Raw genomic sequence first — 18,549 nt, 5'->3', positions numbered from 1 at the left:
AAGCAGTGGGAATGGATGCTCTGAGGAATCTGGGAAATGGCTCTCCGGAGGAAGACCCCTCCCCCAGAAAGGAACAGGTCTTGAAAATTGAGTGACAAAAAGTAGGCTTGTCAGGACCTTTGCAGGTTAATTTTCAAAAGTGACTGAAAGTAGAACCAGGGCCCTGGGAAGTAAATGAACAAGCTTTTAATACAGCTCAGGTATGTAAAATACTGTACACTGTAAGAGATCTAGAAAACTAGAGCTTCAAGTCTTAGAAAAAGCCATTAAGCTTAAGTGAAAAACCAAGTCTAGAGTACAAAATTGCCGCCGCCACGGTGAATCCACGGCATCCACAGCCCGAGTCCATGCAGGGCAGCAGCCTGCGCAGGGGGCACCACCCCGATCTGTGTAGACACAGGCATGTCCAGCCCAGTGGTGGGTGGGGAGGTGCACTGGGTCCCATTGCCACTTGGGTATTCTCAAACTGGAACAGGCCATATAAGACCAAGAACTGGAGAACAACAAAACAAAAGACCAGTCGGCACGAAGGATTAAGGTGGGAAGTTCGCCACCACTCTACGTAGCCCCAGCCTTCAACTTCTGGGTTTTGGTTCTTTCCGGAGTTGTGTTGGGTTCTTGTAAGTTTACTGTTAAACTGTCCATGGTAGGGCCTTACAGCTTGGTCTAATGTCGGTGACTGCTGTAGCCCTCATGTACTGAGGTCTGTGGAGAGAAAAGGGAGAGAATAAACGGGAGGTTCATAAACAGGTTCACACATCTAAAGCTGCAGGTGCTGAAGTCCAGCTTAACCTGCAGAAGACAAGACATAAGACACAGGCATCTTGTAACAGACTTGGTAGAAAAATAATCTTATGTAATACTATATGTAATACTTTAAACAATAATTTAAAAAATAAAATTAAAAAAAAAGAAAAAGAATCTTTCTCAGGTAGCAGCAGCAAGTCATTACTCCCCAAGGTCTTAACTAGGTCTTAGGAACATTTTCTGTTGACAAATAGGCAGATAGTAAACAGGAAACAGTATACCTCTTATTTCACTGTGCGCTGCAGATGAACCATTTAGGTGACCTTCTCTCATCACACCTGCTAAACAGAGTGAACATCAATGTCAGCTGTTAGATTAAAAAGCCAAAACAATGGCTCGAAAAACCAACCAACCATCCAGAGGGAGATGAAAGCATGTTCTAAAGCAGCGGTTCTCAACCTGTGGGTTGCGACCCCTTTGGCGGTCGAACGGCCCTTTCACAGGGGTCGCCTAAGACCATCCTGCATATCAGATATTTACATGACGAGTCATAACAGTAGCAACATTACAGCTATGAAGTAGCAACGAAAATAATTTTATGGTTGGGTCACAACATGAGGAACTGTATTTAAAGGGCCAGAAGGTTGAGAACCACCGTATCGAAAGGCTGGCATTATTTAGTAATGAACACATACCTAGTACAGCAGGAGACCAGGAGGCGGGGAGAATAAACTAGGTTAGTCTCCAAATGGTGGTGTTAAATAATGGAAACAGTAAGGCCGGAGTGTGCGCACTGACATTGCTTGTAAACAAAACGTTTACATGGGCAAAGTGTGCCTGCCGTCCCTAACTAGTGTAGAAGGCCAAGTTTGGGGGGCGGGGGTGGGGGTGGGGGGGAGTCTGACCAGGGGTGGGGAGCAGCATGCAAATAAGCAGATTCAACCAAGTAGAAGAGTGCAAAGTAGCAGACACTCCCACAGTATAAACTGGGTTAGATCTGCGCTGTCTTAATATGATGCCATTAGCCGCACGTGGCTGAATTTCACATTAAAAATTCTGTTCCTCTGTCACACTAACCACAATTCAAATATTCAACAGCCACATGTCACTTGTGGTTATGGTACAGGACAGCAAAAAGTATAGAGTATTTCTAACATTGCAGAAGATCCTATTGGCCAGCACTGGGATAGAAAATGGTGTCGGAAAAAGTATAGAAGTGAACACATGGAAGAAAAGAATATGGGCAATTAGAGTACAAATAAGAGACAGCACTAAAACATACATGCTACTTCCCTCTTAGAAAACACTTGAGCAATATTTATCAATCTCTAAAATGTTCATGCCTTTTGCTCTAGTAATTACCCTGAGAACATAATTATCCTAAGGAAATTACTTACAAAAGGAAAAACTGTATGGCAGTTCTTACAATAAAGAAAAAAATTAGAAGCTGCCTAATAGGAAAATAATTAGGTAAACTAACAGCTATACTGGGTTATAACACAGTCATTAAAGATAGTGGTTATGGCCTGGCCAGTGTGGCTCTGTTGGTTGGGAATCATCCTGTGCATATACATGATCCCCAGTGGGGGGGCGTGCAGGAGGCAGCAGTTGATGTTTCTCTATCATCAATGTTTCCCTCTCCCTTTCTCAAATCAACAAAAAACTATTTTAAACAAAATAGTGGTTATGACAATGCATAAATAAGTGGGACAACAAATTGATGTTTCTAAAATAAATTTTTTTTTAAAATATATTTTATTGATTTTTTACAGAGAGGAAGGGAGAGAGATAGAGTTAGAAATATCGATGAGAGAGAAACATCGATCAGCTGCCTCCTGCACATCTCCCACTGGGGACGTGCCTACAACCCAGGTACATGCCCTTGACCGGAATCGAACCTGGGACCCTTCAGTCCGCAGGCCGACGCTCTATCCACCGAGCCAAACCGGTTTCGGCTCTAAAATAAATTTTTTAAAAATATTAAAATAGTGGTCATGAAAATGTTACATACAGTCCCTGACTATTTTAATTCTAGCTAGCATTTCTCCCATGGCCTTCACACTTACAGTTCCTGCTATGGACATGCTAATTAGCTAGAGGAATTCTGCTTGAGGCTTGAGCTTTTCCAAGAACAGCCCCTTGTCAGAAGGCACCTTTCCAGAAAGAGGTGGGGAAATGTGTACAAATTAATGACTCCTTATCAAATGTTTACAGGAGCCTTAAGAGTGGACTCAGCCCTCCCTGGCCGGTTTGGCTCAGTGGATGGAGCGTCGGCCTGCGGACTGGGGGGTCCCAGGTTCGATTCCGGTCAAGGGCATGTACCTTGGTTGCGAGCACATCCCCAGTAAGAGGTGTACAGGAGGCAGCCGATCGGTGTTTCTCTCTCATCGATGTTTGTAACTTTCTATTCCTCTCCCTTCCTCTCTGTAAAAAATCAATAAAATATATTTTAAAAAAAAGAGTGGACTCAGATGGCAGGAGTGGGGTGGTGGTGGCGGTGGTGGTGGGGTGGGCGGTGTTCAATGGACCAAACAGGAACAAAGAGATACGGAGATTTCATGCTCTTCCTTGGATCCCTGACCAACTAGCTGTCTAGGCTCCTCAGCTACCGCTTGCCTTGCCCCTCCTCCCTTCCATTGACCTAAAAGATGCCTGAATTCTGGGCTCTCTTAAAATGGATTTGCGGAAGCTATAAGATTATGTCTAACCCTAATCCCCCATCTTCTCAAGCTGGCATCTTCTTGATCAATAAACCTTTCCTTACTCCAAACTCTATGATGTTTTTGATTATTGGCCTTTGAAGCATCAGGCACACAAACCTTGAACCTGTAGCCTTGTAGGAATTTATATGATATACCACTGAATAAAAAGTACCAAGACTGTCTGTATACCTTTTTTACAACTATGAAAAATTGTTAATTGGAAATATACCCAAATAACTGCTTGTATGATGGTAATGAATTATGAAAGCATTATTTTCCTTTTCCTCCTTACTTGATTTTTCTGAAATAATGTACGAGATCTTACACTGTTTTGAACCCAAGTAATTTTCACTATGTAAAAGCGAGTACACAGCACAATGCCAGGTATGTAGCAAATGCTCAGTGTTAAACAAACCAACATCAGTACGCATCTACGGAAACTCAAAATATAACCAAGGATGACAGGTAAGTTTCACTTGTCTCGAAATGAAATAATATTTTTAACCCAAAACTGCTCTGCTGGATTTCAAATCACAAACTAACTTAGCCGACCATCCTAATAAAGCCCCCTCACCATATAGGAAAGCCTTGATTTTTAAAGATTCCAAATACATAACCAGTGCTAACTGGGGAAAGCGACTCTAGTGGTGTTGCTGGTGGAAATGCGGTTTTTGCAGTGTCATGAGAGAAAGCATTTTCGGGGATCCCCAAGAGAGGATGAGGTCTGGTGGGAAGATTTATTGGGTCAAAATAGAAGAGGCCTGGGTTCCTAATTTCCCATCTCTGTCCCTCCCACCATAGAAAATCGGCCACAAGTAGGGCCAATGTACAGAGATCCTGTGCCACGGCAAAGCTAGTCCACCCAGCCTTTCCCACCACCGCCAGCTTAGCCTGTGTTCAGGGCTGCCATTGCTGCTGTGTTGCAGTATCCAGGCTCCCCGTGGAGCCAGTATTTGGAGCTAAGGCCACATGGTTACTATTGAGACAACACGCTCCAACGAATGGGGCGAGCTCCGGTCAGTGGGTGAGAGAGAGACGGGGGGGGGGGGGGGGGGGGGAAGAACTCTGCTCCCCTGGGATTATAGCATCTGGGGCTTGGGAAGGACCAGGTGCTTTTTCAAAATAACTGACCAAGTTCCCAGTTTCCACAGGCCTCTGATGGGTCCACCCTCTAGCCACTGAGCCCTTTCCCAGGCTAGATTGACAGGCCTCTATGGCCAAGCACCTCTCCCTGAACCATTTTGACTTCTGTTGCACATGTACTTATCTCCCCTTGCTCTCCTCACACCCCAAAATCCCTACCAGTACCAGAAGGGGGAAGGGAGGGTGTTAATCCTTGGCGGGGCGATGCTGTGATCCCCTGGATTGGGTGAAACTAGCTTTCTGGTGAAACAAACAGGCGCATGCTCCCCAGCTGACCAAGCTTCACAAGGTCTAATTCCCTTTGCATCCTCCTTATTAATAACTAGTTAACTACCTATGATAACAGGACTCCTATGCAGCTAATGAAAACTTTTATGCCACTTCAGAGATTTTTATTTAAAAAATTTTAGTGTAATAGGAATAGCTAGCTGTCCAGGAGGGGTTTGCTATTTTCAATTTTAGCATCTTCCCTGGGTAGAAGACCTCAGAATGTAGGCCACAATAAATATGTAAAGCTTGGGTATGTATCTCTTGTCTAATGAAAACAGAACGCGTCCTGTAGTAAAAGCGACTGAGAGGCCTCCGCGTGGGTGGACAGCAAAAGAATCAAACACAGCAGGACAGCAGGAAACACATCCCCAAGAAAGAACAGCAGCTGTTTCCCACGAGAGAAACCGAAAGGTTTGTCTACAGGAGAAGGGCAGACATGGCTTTCTGTGCTCAGTTATGGTGATAAGAGCTTCCCACAAGCTCTTCCCTGGGTAGAAGACCTCAGAATGTAGGCCACAATAAATATCATTTCTCATTACAAAGAATTCCACTCAAAGCAATCTGATTCAGGAGAAAACGCTGGGAATGATGATTTGATTTAGGAAAAGTTCCCTCTATATTAAATTTTCCGTACTTTAATAGGCCCCCTCAGAAGCACTGACGATGACAACGAAAATCCACATTAACATAAAACTTTTCAAGAACATATTCTACATATAACAGCAAAGTTTGTTTGGAACTGGGTAGTGAGTCAGAGTGGCCATACCCTGGGGCTTGGCTTCATTCAAAGTAAGGTTTTAAAAAGCAAACTTCCATTTAATTGACACCATAAAGTTTTCTATCTTGTAGGGTTATTGGGAACTTGCCTCGAGCCATTAACAAACAACCTTTTATCCCCATTTGGCTTTCTCATTAAAACTGGAGGTAAAATGTCCAGTGAGTGAGTGGTACCCCAATCTCTGACTTTAATACCATGTTAATTTCCAAAGACCATTTTAAGGTGTGCTTTTTGTTTTTATAAAGATAATGCATAAACCCTGTAGAAAATGCTAACAGAGAAACAAAATATCTTTAAAAAACCCTTAAGTCCAATAGCATAAACATAACCACAGTTAATTTAGTAACTATCATTGTAGATATTTCTCTATACATAAACACACAAACAAAAACAGAATCTCTATAATTTTGTATGAATGGGACTGACCATGGTGATTTTTCCTCCCTTCACTCACAATATTGTCTCTGTCATATTTTTGGACAATAAAAACATTTTCCCTTTTATAGCTTCATTGTATTTTATCAATGAAATAAATATTGGAGTATTTACATAATTCCCTATTAAGTGAAACATTTTAAGTTGCTTCCAATTTTTTCATTTATACAAAACGTAACATTCCCACAAGTATATCTTTATGCAATTGTCCAATTATCTCTTTAGGTGAAATTTCTGGGTCAAAGGTTTTCAAAATTTTAACATATTCCAACATGAATATATTTCTTTCCCCACAGCTTAGCCAAAATTGAGTTACCATTCTTTTCTATTTTGAAATCTAAATTCTAATTGCACTTCACTGATAACTAATGAGGCTGAGTTCCTTCCTTCTTCCCACTTCTGCAATGGATTCGCCTTTGTGCATTTTTCTCCTATCCAAATGCCATTTTCATCCAACCTGAAGACCAAACATGCCCTCCCTCCTAATCTGGTTCGGGTGAGAGTCCTCATCTTGGTAATGACTTTGCCCATAACCAACACACACAAGGCTGAAGAGCTGCATCTTACCTGACCTACCCCGCGTGGATATCTCACAGGTCAGCCGCTTGAAGTACTCTGGAAGATCAGCATATTCATTTCCATAGGAGATGACCTTGATCCCTTTGTCCAGCATGTTTTCTCGAAGCTTCATGAACTCGTCTATATCTCCTTTCCGAACCAGCATGAAATGTTCTAAGTCAGATTTATGCTTGACAGCCTCCAGAAAAAGGGCTTGGAAAGTGGTGTCATCCACCGTCTGGCCGCAACCCAGGAAAAGAAATGACTTGTTTTCATAGAGTTTCTGAATCTCTCTCTTGCAGGAAAAGAAACAAAGTGACACGGTGAAGACACACACAAGGCGTGTCTGAGACACAAAAGCCACAGGCTCATCATCACTGCTCTTAACAGACTGTGGCCGCCACTGAACCAGGGTTAAGAGGGAGGATAAGCCCCTAAAGCTGATCTTGTTTGTGCCCTGACCGGGAATCGAACCAGTAACCTCTTGGTTCATGGGTTGATGCTCCACCACTGAGCCACACCAGCCGGGTTATCACTATAACTTCATTATTGGTCTAATATTGATCTGTACCAATATCAGACCTATGTCTACAATATTGTTGTTATAGGTGTTGTCCATAGGTTCTCTATTCAGGGTTTCTCAGGGTTACCACTGGTCTACTGACCTTGCAATTTATTTTTGAGATCTATGTACCCAGAAGCCATAAGACCAACGAGTAGATCTTTAATATATCTTACTCTTTCCATTTTTTGGACTGTATTTGCCTTTTTTTGCCTTACAAAGGGAACCATGGACCAACAAAAAGATAATTTCATCACCAGATTTCCTCAATGCTTAGATCAATACATATCTATGTGTGTATGTATCTTTATATACACATATGTAAGTATAGAAACATTAGAAATGATTTTGCTTAAGTGATCACACAATGTCAGCAATGAATGGAGTTCCAACAGATGCCAGGGAAAGACTATGTGGGGGAAAGGCTCTTATGCTTTAGAAACATCACATTTTCTTGGTCTTTCTTTTGCTGCATCATGTAGATACGATGACTCTAAGTGACCCAGTCCTATCACACACTGTTTTCAGAATTGGGGGCCAGTGAATCACTCCCACATGTCATTGGTGAGGGAGACTTTTTGGTTTGAACATGCATGTGTGAGCAAGTCTAACACTTGCATCTTTAAAGATCAACAAAGATATTTTTTCGCAAAGAAGAAAACCTCTACTTTATCACCGAAAGTTTTTCAATTTTTTCCATTGAGCAGTAAGTTTGAATAAGTGTGGTAATTAATACAAATCCATCATCTTTTACACAAAATTACTTTAGGATATATATTCTAGTAGTGATTGGTCAATAAAAAGCTACACCAGTTATTATTGGCATAGAGAGGGTTATTAATACTATAATAAACTGCACAATAAAAAGAGAGAATAATGTATTCTTCATATGTGAAGGTGATGGCAACCAGCTGTCTGTCCATCAAGAACAAAGGGAGCCCAGCCAGCGTGGTTCATCAGAGACTGAACATGGACCTATGAACCAGGAGGTCATTGTTCCATTCCCAGTTGGGACACATGCCAGGTTGTGGGCTCAATAACCAGTGTGGGGTGTGTAGGAGGCAGCTGTTCAATGATTCTTTTTCATCACTGATTTCTCTCTCTCTCCCCCTTCCTCTCTGAAATCAACAAAAAGAAAAACATAAATTGGGGGGAAAAAAGAACAAAGGGAAAGCCTGTAGCTCGATACCTTGAGTACGTTTTTTTGGTTTTTTTTCGAGTACGTTTTTCAAGATGGCACGCACACCCACAAGCTGAGGAGCACGGTAAAGAATGTTTGACCTTCCAACTTTGAATGAATGAAAAGAACATGTTAGCCCTTGAAGACCAATGGTACCCTTAGAGGTTTCCAGGGAGGCTTTCCCAAGACCAGCGAGAGCAGCAGCACTCACCATAACTTCAGTGTTCCTGAGCACGTTCTGGTACCCGGCGGGGTGAAGGACAATGCCACTAGGGTTGGTGTAGACCCCGTGGATGTGTAGCACGCTCAGCTTCCGCTTCTCCTGAGCCCACTCGAGGACCTGCACAACACAAAGCAAGCTCAACCAGGCGGGCAGGCTGAACACTCGCTTCAAGGGCACAGCAGGCAAGACGACTAGGCTTCTGACTTTCTTTTGTTAATTTTTAAATTGATTTTTAGAGAGAAGGAAGGGAAGGAGGGTGACAGAGAGAGCGAGAGAAGAAGCATCGATTTGTTGTGCCACTTATTTATGCAGTCATTGGTTGATTCTTGTGTCGGGGATGATGCTCTAACCAAATGAGCTAACTGGCCAGGGCTGGGGTGTGTCCCTTCTTAAATAGGACGGTCAGAGAAGACCTCTCAGAGGAGCTGCTATTTGAGACTTAATAGGTGAAGAAGGAACTGGCCACACAGAGTCTAAGAGTAGCGGGTGGAAACACTCCAGCCCGAGGAAATGAGTCTTCATGGCTCCATGTCCCTAAGTGATTTCCTTTTAAAGCCTGGCTTCGAGGTCAGCAAAGTTACAGAGTGGCACCACAGCTGCTCCTCTGGCAGAGGCAGGACTGAGGCAATGAAGCCAGTGGGTGAATCTCTCATCTATTCAAACTACTTAGTGGGGTTCTAGGCTGGACACAGAGGCAGGCTCCTGGGAAAACAAAACAAATGAGACCAGGTGGCTGTTTGTAACCTGTTTTATTTTTTTCTCACTTATTATGTCTCTGACATCTTTATGGCAATGGACACATTTTGCCTTTTATGGCTTCATTGAATTTCACCAATTAAATACATGTTGGTACAGCTATAGAATGTCCTATTGATGCTAGATTTCAAATTACAAACTCAGGTGACCATTCTAATAGCCTCATCTCGTTAGCTGGCACAGATCAACATCTATAATTGACTATTATTAAGTAGATAGCTTAGGTATAGTATGGGCTACAATAAAAAAGTCCGCTGAGGTTTCCACTGAACATTAACCTCAACCCAACATTCACTTGGCCTGGAAGATGGTCTGCCAGATGTCCGAAAGTAGTTTTCATTCATTTTCAGATGGAGTTGGCACACACAATATATACTAAGAGAGAATTCTATCCTCACCTGAGAATATTTTTCCCATTGTTTTTCAGAGTGAACAGAAGGGAGGGAGGGAGGGCAGAGAGGGGAAAGGAAGAGGGAGGAGGGGGGGAAGAGGGAGAGGGAGGGAGGGAGGGAGGGAGGGAGGGAGGGGGAGAGAGAGAGAGAGAGAGAGAGAGAGAGAGAGAGAGAGAGAGAGAGAAGGAAACATTAATGTGACAAAGACACATCGACTGGTTGCCTCCCACATGTGTCCCAACAGGGAGTGGGGAGCGAACCCACAACTGAGGTACATCCCCTCTACTGGGAATCAAACCCGGGCCGCTTTGCATGTAGGCCACTTAGCAACACTGCTAAGACAAAGAGAGAATTCTAAATAAATATTACAACCACCTGACATTATCAGATATTAAAGAGATCTAACAGTTCAAATGACTTCCTATGTTCTAGCTTTAAAATTGGGTGAAATTGTCAAAACTCACAGAACTGAGCACTTTTAAGGTCTGTGCATTTTATGTATATTGATTTTTATCTCAAAAAAAAAATCTCCGGCCCTGACCGGTTTGGCTCAGTGGATAGATCTCGGCCTGCAGACTGAAGGGTCCCAGGTTCGATTCCAGTCAAGGGCATGTACCTTGGTCGCAGGCACATCCCCAGTAGGGGGTGTGCAGGAGGCAGCTGATCAATGTTTCTAACTCTCTATCCCTCTCCCTTCCTCTGTAAAAAATCAATAAAATATTTTTAAAAAAATCTTCGCAGGAAGGAGCAGCTTCCTTTCTACACAAATACCAGCACTACCCAACCTCCCAACGAAAATAGGTTCTCTCCACTAGCCTGAGGCAGGCTCATGCTTTACTTTTTACCTTTTTTTCATCAGTGAGGTCAAGGGATTCAAGCTGTTTGCCCTGGTCTGCTGCGTACAGTTCCAGGAGGTTGTCGAAATTTGTAGTCAATACCAGGGCCCCGTTCTCCATCAGGTGGAGAACTGACTGAAGTAGCTGTTTTCCAGAGTCTTCAATCTTTGACTCCAAGTCATCGAATACTTCATATAAACAGTCCTTAAAAAACGTGGATCGAACATTACTAGTACGCTGGAGAGGGATTTGAAAGAGAAAAAAATTAATGCTAGGTGTTTTCTTAGATCACTTGCCTTAATAACAATAATAGCAATTTTTTAAAATATACTTTGTACTTAAAATAAGGGTAACATTGTCTACCTCCCAGGGCTTTAAGGAAAACAGGAGGATGCACGCCAAGTGCTTAGCACAGTGGTTCCCAACCTTTTTTTGGCCACGCCCCACCTAAGTATCTAAAATCCTGGTGCCCCCCCCTCCCCCGGTGCTCCCCCCCCCCGGTGCCCCCCCCGCCCCCCCCTGTGACATATAATTCTTCTTATTCAAAAAGTAAACTCCTATTCACATGGAGGAAGTCTAAAAGGCCATTAACTTGGTCTAAACAACTTCCAAAGAACATAGTATTCTTGAAAGAGAAAAACAAAAGAATGAAAGGACAGTTGAAGTACTGAGGAAGAAATCACTAAGAAATTGTTAAAAAATAATATGAAGTGATATGAAAAACAGCAAGTGAAGTTTTAAAACATATAATAGAGAAATGAAATGCATAAATGTGTCACTATATATTTATGTACTGTATATGAGTCCCCTAGAACCATTAGTAATGCCAAAAATGCACTGTTCATAACTCATTCTCAAATTGCCCCCCTTAAAAATCAAATTACCCCCTGGTGGGGCGCGTGCCCCACGTTTGGAACCACTGGCTTAGATGATGCCTGGCGAGCAGCAAGGGATCAGCACTCTCACATCACATGCAAACATCACAGCTCTGCTAACAGCACTCTGACAGAATGGAGAGTATGGACTGCCAGGATAAAGGAATGCTGGGGGCAAAGCATGTTGCCAATTACCCTCCAATTTGGCCTCAGGCAAGGAGACAATGAGTGCTTTCGTAAACTTCAACGAGGGAATAACTAATAAAAGGCATCTAATGTGGGTTAGCATCTCTTTTTCGAATCCTAGGTGCTTTTTACAGATGCACTGGATTTGGATGCTGATGCTATGGGAAAACTGCTTGCCTTCTCCCTGCCTGTTTTTTCCCTTGCATAGTTCAGCAATTTGTTTACATGTTTATTAGGAAGAATACTTAGTATTTAATAAAGGCTATCAATTTGCAACTGTTAAAAATACTAAACATTAGTCAGTCCTAAACAGACTCCCTATCTTTTAACATATGGCTTATTTACATAACTGTTTTCCCAGATTTATTTTAATTATGCAAGTATCTCGGAGAACTAATAAGGAAATACAATACTAATCTCAAGTGGAAAGTGGCCCGTGAGACAAAAGAAATTTGAAAGGGAAAGTAACCATAATATGCTGTAACATGTATCTGATCCCTATCCCATTCCTGCTATACTATTCCAGTAGATAATGTCAGAGCAAGAATTTGTTTTGAAAGGCCCCAATATTTCCCATTCAACCTCTATGTAACTGCACTTAGCTGCTAGATCACAGATAACAGCTGCTGTTTTCCCTCAAAAAAGCCCCCACCTTTCTGGTTTCCTTTGTACATCTTTCTAAGAGCGCAACGCTCAGATAAAGATCTGTTCCCATGGAACCAAAGACGCAGATTCATGGAACACACTTAATTTGCCAAATTCTTGCCCTAATTTTTCCAAGTATTTTATAAGATTATCAATTATGTATGCCTATCAAATATTTTCACAGTAGAAAAATTCGAGTGAAGGTGAAATAGTCCCTCTCCCTGGTGGTGACCCGCTCAGAGGTTTGTCTGCTTTTGTCAGTCAGTCCCTAGTCCAGGTTACCTCTATGATTAGGTAGGCTCTTCGCTGTACCTGCTGTGGGGAGAGTGGGGCTCCAAGGTTCTTTTCTGGTGCTAAATAGGTGGGATGGCCCATATTTGTGTGGCTAAGAATGTATTTTTTTGTCCATTCTCATTGCGTAAGGGCATAAATAATTCCATCACATGTTGTAGCAACCCACAGGCAGCCCACAGGGGGTTCTAACACTTAAAAAGAATGAACAATCTGCTCAGAAACACGGTGAAGAATTTATAACCTCAGTTACTGAATTTCACTGCATATAAGAGTCAACCACTAAGGAACGCCAGGCACTTTTCTAGATTGGTTATAAAAAATGCAGTGCCCCTTTGACATCTATCAAAATACAATTATTTATCCTACGATCTTAAACTTCCATTTCTGGGAATATGTCCCACAGATATAACTGCAAACAAATGATTTACACAGGTTATTAGTTCTCTGTCGTCTGTAACAGTGGAGGACTGGAAACAAGCCCGGTATACACACACAGGAGACGGGCCTGAAAAGGCCTCCAGGATATGCTGCTAGGTAAACAAATGGGGTGCGGAACAGTGTGCTACCTGTTGACATGGGGGATGAGGGTAGTGAGATAAGAATATAGTCCTGTCTGCAAAAAGGTACATTGGGAGGATGCTCACAAAGCTAGGAAGAGCCCAGCCATGGGCATGGCTCAGTGGTTGAGTGTCAACCTAAGAACCAGGAAATCACGGTTCGATTCCTGGTCAGGGTACATGCCCAGGTTGCGGGCTCGATCCCCAGTGTGGGGTGTGCAGGAGGCAGCTGATCAGTGATTCTCTCTCAACATTGATGTTTCCACCTCTCTCTCCTTTCCTCTCTAAAAATAAATAAAAATATATTAAAAAAAAAAAAAAAAAAGCTAGGAAGAGTGGTAACCCATGGTGGGGAGAGGAGGCAGACAAAGGCACGAGTGGGAGTGAGATGCTGGGATGTACATAACCCTTTGTACATCACTTTCATTTACTTCTGCAATGTGTGTTAACAGCACCTCTTCAGAAAAGCAAAATTAAGTTTAAAATTAAGCGAAGAATATGGTTATTTTAAGAACTTCCCTGTGTTTTATAACTTCATTTTGTACTGATTCATGCACACAGTTATATAACACTCCTTCAAATACCAGTTTAATCATTACACACACAGATAAAAATGCCTGGGTATACAATCAGCTAATCAGGGGTGTGGAATATATTTTCTTGCTTTTAAGAAAAGAAATACAAAAATGTTAAAGCCTGGAAATAAATGTTAGGAGTCACTTATATTAGCTAGGTTATCTTTTAGCCCTATTTCTTAAAAAAAAAAAAGAAAAAAAAAAAAGATTTCAGAGAGGAAGGGAGAGGGAGAGAGATAGAAACCTCAATGATGAGAGAAAGCATTGATCAGCTGTCTCCTGTATACCCCTTACTGCGGATTGAGCCCGCAACCTGGGCATATGCCCTGACCCTGAATCAGACCATGACATCTGGTTCACAGGTTGATGCTCAACCACTGAGCCACGCCAGCAGGGCTAGCCCTATTTCTTTCAGTTAGTACAGTGAATCCCAACCTTCCTAATGCCGTGACCCTTTAAGACAGTTCCTCATGTTGTGGTGACCCCCAATTTCATTGTTACAAATTGAACATAATGAAAGCATAGTGATTAATCACAAAAACAATATGTAATTATATGTGTGTTTTCCGATGGTCTTAGGCGACCCCTGTGAAAGGGTCGTTCGACCCCAAAGGGGTCGCGACCCACAGGTTGAGAACCGCTGAGTTAGGACATTTTGTGTATCAACATAGAGAGGAAGGAAAGGGGCTTTCGTTGTTGCACTGATTTCTTCAGACTTAAATATGAAGCAGGTGACTCTGGAACTAAATTTCCCACCAGTGCCTCTGAATCAGGACAAAGGAATGCAAACAAAAGGAAGTTCCATGGTCAGAAGGAAATGCCGAACTCCCACACAACTTCCAGGGACATTTTTTCATTCATTTCAAACTGTGAACTGATCCCAAGGCTACTTCGTTTCCTTCCACCCTGCAACTCTCGTCTTTCTGATCCCAGAGAGAGTGAACACAGACCAATCCTGACTCTTTCCCTGAGGTGCCTGCCTGTGCAGTGCCTACTATGTGCCAGACACTTTCTATTACCTCACTTCCTCTTCAGAGGACCGGAGCTAAGGACATTAGCCCAGTTTTATAGGTGCAGAGATCAGAGGCGTTGTGATTTGCCCAGGGTCTCTGCATTTCAATGGCTTTTCTTGGGCTCTGATTCTGAATGCTCTCTGCACTGAAGACAATGTCACTTCCCTGCTGTGTAAGAAACTGGCTCAGTAGATGGGGGGCTTTTACTTTAACGCTCAACCAGAGCCACACCGGCCAGGCATATTCTTCTTTAATATGGACATTTTCAAACATACACAATAGCAAAAAGAAGAGCATTAAAAAACCCCCATGCACCCATCACCCAGTTTGAACGATGATCACACAAAGCTGATCTTGTTTATCCTAAACTCCCCACCCACCACACCGCTTCTCCACTTCACTGAATTTTTTGAAGTGATTCCTAGACATCGTATCATTTCATTCAGATACTTCAGTAGGTTCCCTAAAATATAAGGACTGCCCTTTGCAGAAAACAACTGCAACACCCCTATCATACCTAAAAAAAAAAAAGTTACTATTAATTCCTTATGTGGACAAAAAGGGGCCACATCCTAAATCTGACCAGCTCAGGGAGGCTCATGTGGGCATTACAAACTCAGACTGAAAGTAACCACAGAGGACAGTCTGAACATAAAGATTCCTAATTGAAAGCGAGCCATGGTGGGTAGTCATTCCTGTACCTTCCTTGACAAAAGTCAATCTTTATTGCCTTCAGTGAGCCTGTCTATTGTCTTTTTGGAAGGTCAAAGAAACCCCCCTTTATACCCCTTAGGGCACAAGCTCCCAGGAGAGTATGAGACCACAGAACCCCTCATTGTTATCTTGTTGCCCCCATACCATCTGTGTGTGCTGTACATGTTAACTATCCTGTACCCATCAAGGTAAAAGAAGTGTGTCTGTTGTATTTTTTATCCAATCACAGAGATTTCCCTGCTTTGCTTTCTCCTGCTTCCCTAATCTACCATCAATGGATTTTACGTAACCCACCCTTCCGTGTCATCCTTTGATTCTAACATATAAAATAAGCTATAAAACTATCATTCTCCAAAGCACTTTCTCAATCCGTTGAGATTGTGTTTCCCCGGTAGCTGTCATCAGTTTGGCTCAAATAAACTCTTGTAAGACTTATTCTTAGGCTGGATGTTCTTTCATCGACACTTAATACCAAATACTAGTGTTCAAATTTCCCCAGTGCTCCCCCCTTTCTTACAAGCCTTTGGTTGCCTGGATTTTTTTCTTACATATTCTCTGTTGGAATGTTTCTCAAAACAAAGCCCTCAGACCTTTTGAATTCCTGAGATTCTTAAGGAGTATGCAATGTCAAGAATATTTTCATAATAATATTAAGGTGATATTTTGTCTAAACTGTTTGTATTTGCACTGATGATGCAAAGGCAATGGTGGCTAATGAGAAGGGAAATGGGGCTGTGCAATAAACCTGACAAGCTCAGGGGGGCTACATGGCAGGCTTGACAAGCTTAATGATCAAAAGTAACACAGACAGCCCAGACGGTGTGGCACAGCAGTTGAGCATCAACCCATGCACCAAGAGGTCCCCAGTTCGATTCCTGGTCAGGGCTTGATCCCCAGTAAGAGGTGTGCAGGAGGCAGCTGATCGATGATTCTCTCTCAATGACGTTTCTATCTCTTACTCGCTCTCTCCCTTCCTCTCTCTAAAATGAATAAAAACATTTTTTTAAAAACACACACACATATACAGTGATCTGCCAGATCCATCCAACTCACAAAGCGTTAAACCTGTTTTCTTCTATGAGTTTTATCTCTTATATTTAAGTCTTTAATCCATTTTAAGATAACTTTTTATATATGGTATAAGGTGAAGGTCCCATGAGCTATTTATTTATTTATTTATTTATTTATTTATTTATTTATTTTTAATATATATATTTATTGATTTCAGAGAAGAAGGGAGAGGGAAAAAGAGATAGAAACATCAATGATGAGAGAGAATCACTGATTGGCGGCCTCCTGCACGTCCCCTATCAGGGATTGAGCCTATAACTGGGGCATGTGCCCTTGACTGGAATCGAACTCAGAACCCCTCAGTCCCCAGGCCGACGCTCTATCCACTGAGCCAAACCAGCTAGGGTCCATGAGCTCTTTAAATCCTGTTAATTCTTTACATTGTTCTACATTAGTAATAAATCACAATTGAAGACTAGGAAATGAAAAGAAGAAGTGAAAAAGGCTCCAAGTTTCTGAAAGTGGGAGGAGGTGGAGGAGACGGGGAACAGAGAGGGAGAGAGACAGGGAGACAGGAGCAGACGCAGAACGGCACACAGAGAGCTCACAGAAGGGATGGCAGGCTGAGATCTGCATTGGAGAGAGACAAGGAGAGGGGGCAGAGACTGAGACGTGCAGAGGACGAATCAGGAAAAAAGCCTGGCCAGTGTTGCTCAGTGGTTGAGCATCAACCTATGAACCAGGAGGTCATGGTTCAATTCCTGGTCAGGGCACATGCCCGGGTTGCGGGGTCTGTGCCCAGTGTGGGGCATGCAGGAGGCAGCAATCAATGATTCTCTCTTATCACTGATGTTTCTACCTCTCTCTCCCTTCTTCTCTGAAATCAATAAAAATATATTTTTTAAAAACTTGTGTTGCTCCATGCATAAAAAGATAAAATTATCTCTAATCTTTGAGCTTCCCTAAAAGGCATGGATGCCAGTGAACACAGCTTTTATAGCAGTGAGTACAGAAAAATTCAAAATACAGCAACAATGGAACAGTTGTCTCATTTTTGTGCACATAAAGGCCTCATCGTCGTCGTCATCGTCATATCATCAAGAGCAAACACACACATTGAAATGGGGTCAAGAGATAAGTACCCTGAATAAGGTCCATAAACAGACATTCTGCAGGAGTCGCAACTGCTATGTGTATCTACTAGCTAGAAATGAACATTCTGATTACATTCAGCATGAGTGGGGAGGGTGGGAGGGCGGTGTTAGGAAATTTCAAATGGCCGGTTACTCACAGGGGAGAGTTTCTGAATAAGGTCATGGGCAACATGAACAAGATTCTTATCTTCGTGGAGACATTTCTGAAATTTTTTGCTCTCCTCATCTTCTAGAAGATCAAAATCATTGGCAGCATCCAGTAGAGCCTGGATTAACCCCTTCCAGGATTTCAGAGCTGGAACCTGAGGTGCAACCGCAGCACTAATGCCCGTTCCAATCACCAGCACAAGTTCCCGAGGCTTCTTACTTTTTAAGCTTGGAAGCAGTTTCCTAAAAAAAGTTCAACAAAGGAGAGGATGGAGAACATCTGAGAGATATGGGACACATGGAGACGGTCTTAAACCATGGTCTTCAGCTATAACTTTGACAGCTGCAAAGATGACAAGTGCCAGTTTCTGACACCTCTCCAAATAGCTTATGCAAAAGACCAGAATATTGTGCCAGTGCTTGCTGGAAAACCAAGTCATAGACCTATTTCAGGAATTCTAAAGAGCAATCTTAAAATCAATATCCTCCTTCATAGTCCTCTCAATCTAAGAAAACCCACTAACAGTAGGAAAAGTTCTGATTATATTACAGCTCAGTTGAGTTCTAAGTTATATTTTAAACCAATATGCAATTTCATGATTTAGATTCCTGAGGGGACAGAGCCCCATACAAATTAAACTGCTGTTGTTGAGAAGGAGATGCCCGGCCGGGTGTGGCTCAGTGGTTGAGCACTGATCCAGGAACTGAGAGGTTGCCGGTTCGATTCCCAGTCAGGGCACATGCTCGGGTTTCGGACTCAATCCTCGGTGTGGGGCATGCAGGGGCAGCCAATCAA

The 18,549-nt window shown here is 42.5% G+C and overlaps 1 protein-coding gene across 6 annotated transcripts in view; it reads right to left on the bottom strand.

The window, feature by feature from the left end:
• Positions 1-171: 171 nt before the first annotated feature.
• FAM118B (family with sequence similarity 118 member B) overlaps positions 172-18,549 on the bottom strand; it is a 38,081-nt gene continuing 19,703 nt past the window's right edge. Inside the window, exons 3-8 of one of the 6 annotated variants that reach the window (XM_081114004.1) lie at positions 17,744-17,996; positions 10,592-10,819; positions 8,587-8,715; positions 6,643-6,871; positions 1,029-1,088; positions 172-705 (exon numbers count right to left, since the gene is read on the bottom strand). In XM_081114004.1, the coding sequence (XP_080970130.1) occupies positions 692-705; positions 1,029-1,088; positions 6,643-6,871; positions 8,587-8,715; positions 10,592-10,819; positions 17,744-17,996 (913 nt within the window). In that variant the 3' untranslated portion in view covers positions 172-691. Of the gene's footprint in view, positions 706-1,028; positions 1,089-6,642; positions 6,929-8,586; positions 8,716-10,591; positions 10,820-17,743; positions 17,997-18,549 lie in introns of all 6 variants that reach the window. The other 5 variants (XM_081114002.1, XM_081114003.1, XM_081114005.1 and 2 more) reach the window with 5 other exon arrangements.

The sequence above is a fragment of the Myotis nattereri genome (genome assembly GCF_964212035.1).
Source record: "Myotis nattereri genome assembly, chromosome: 19".
In the NCBI taxonomy this organism is placed as follows: Eukaryota; Metazoa; Chordata; class Mammalia; order Chiroptera; family Vespertilionidae; genus Myotis; species Myotis nattereri.
Note: the sequence above shows the minus strand (reverse complement) of the source record. Positions and strands in the feature narration are given on the sequence as shown.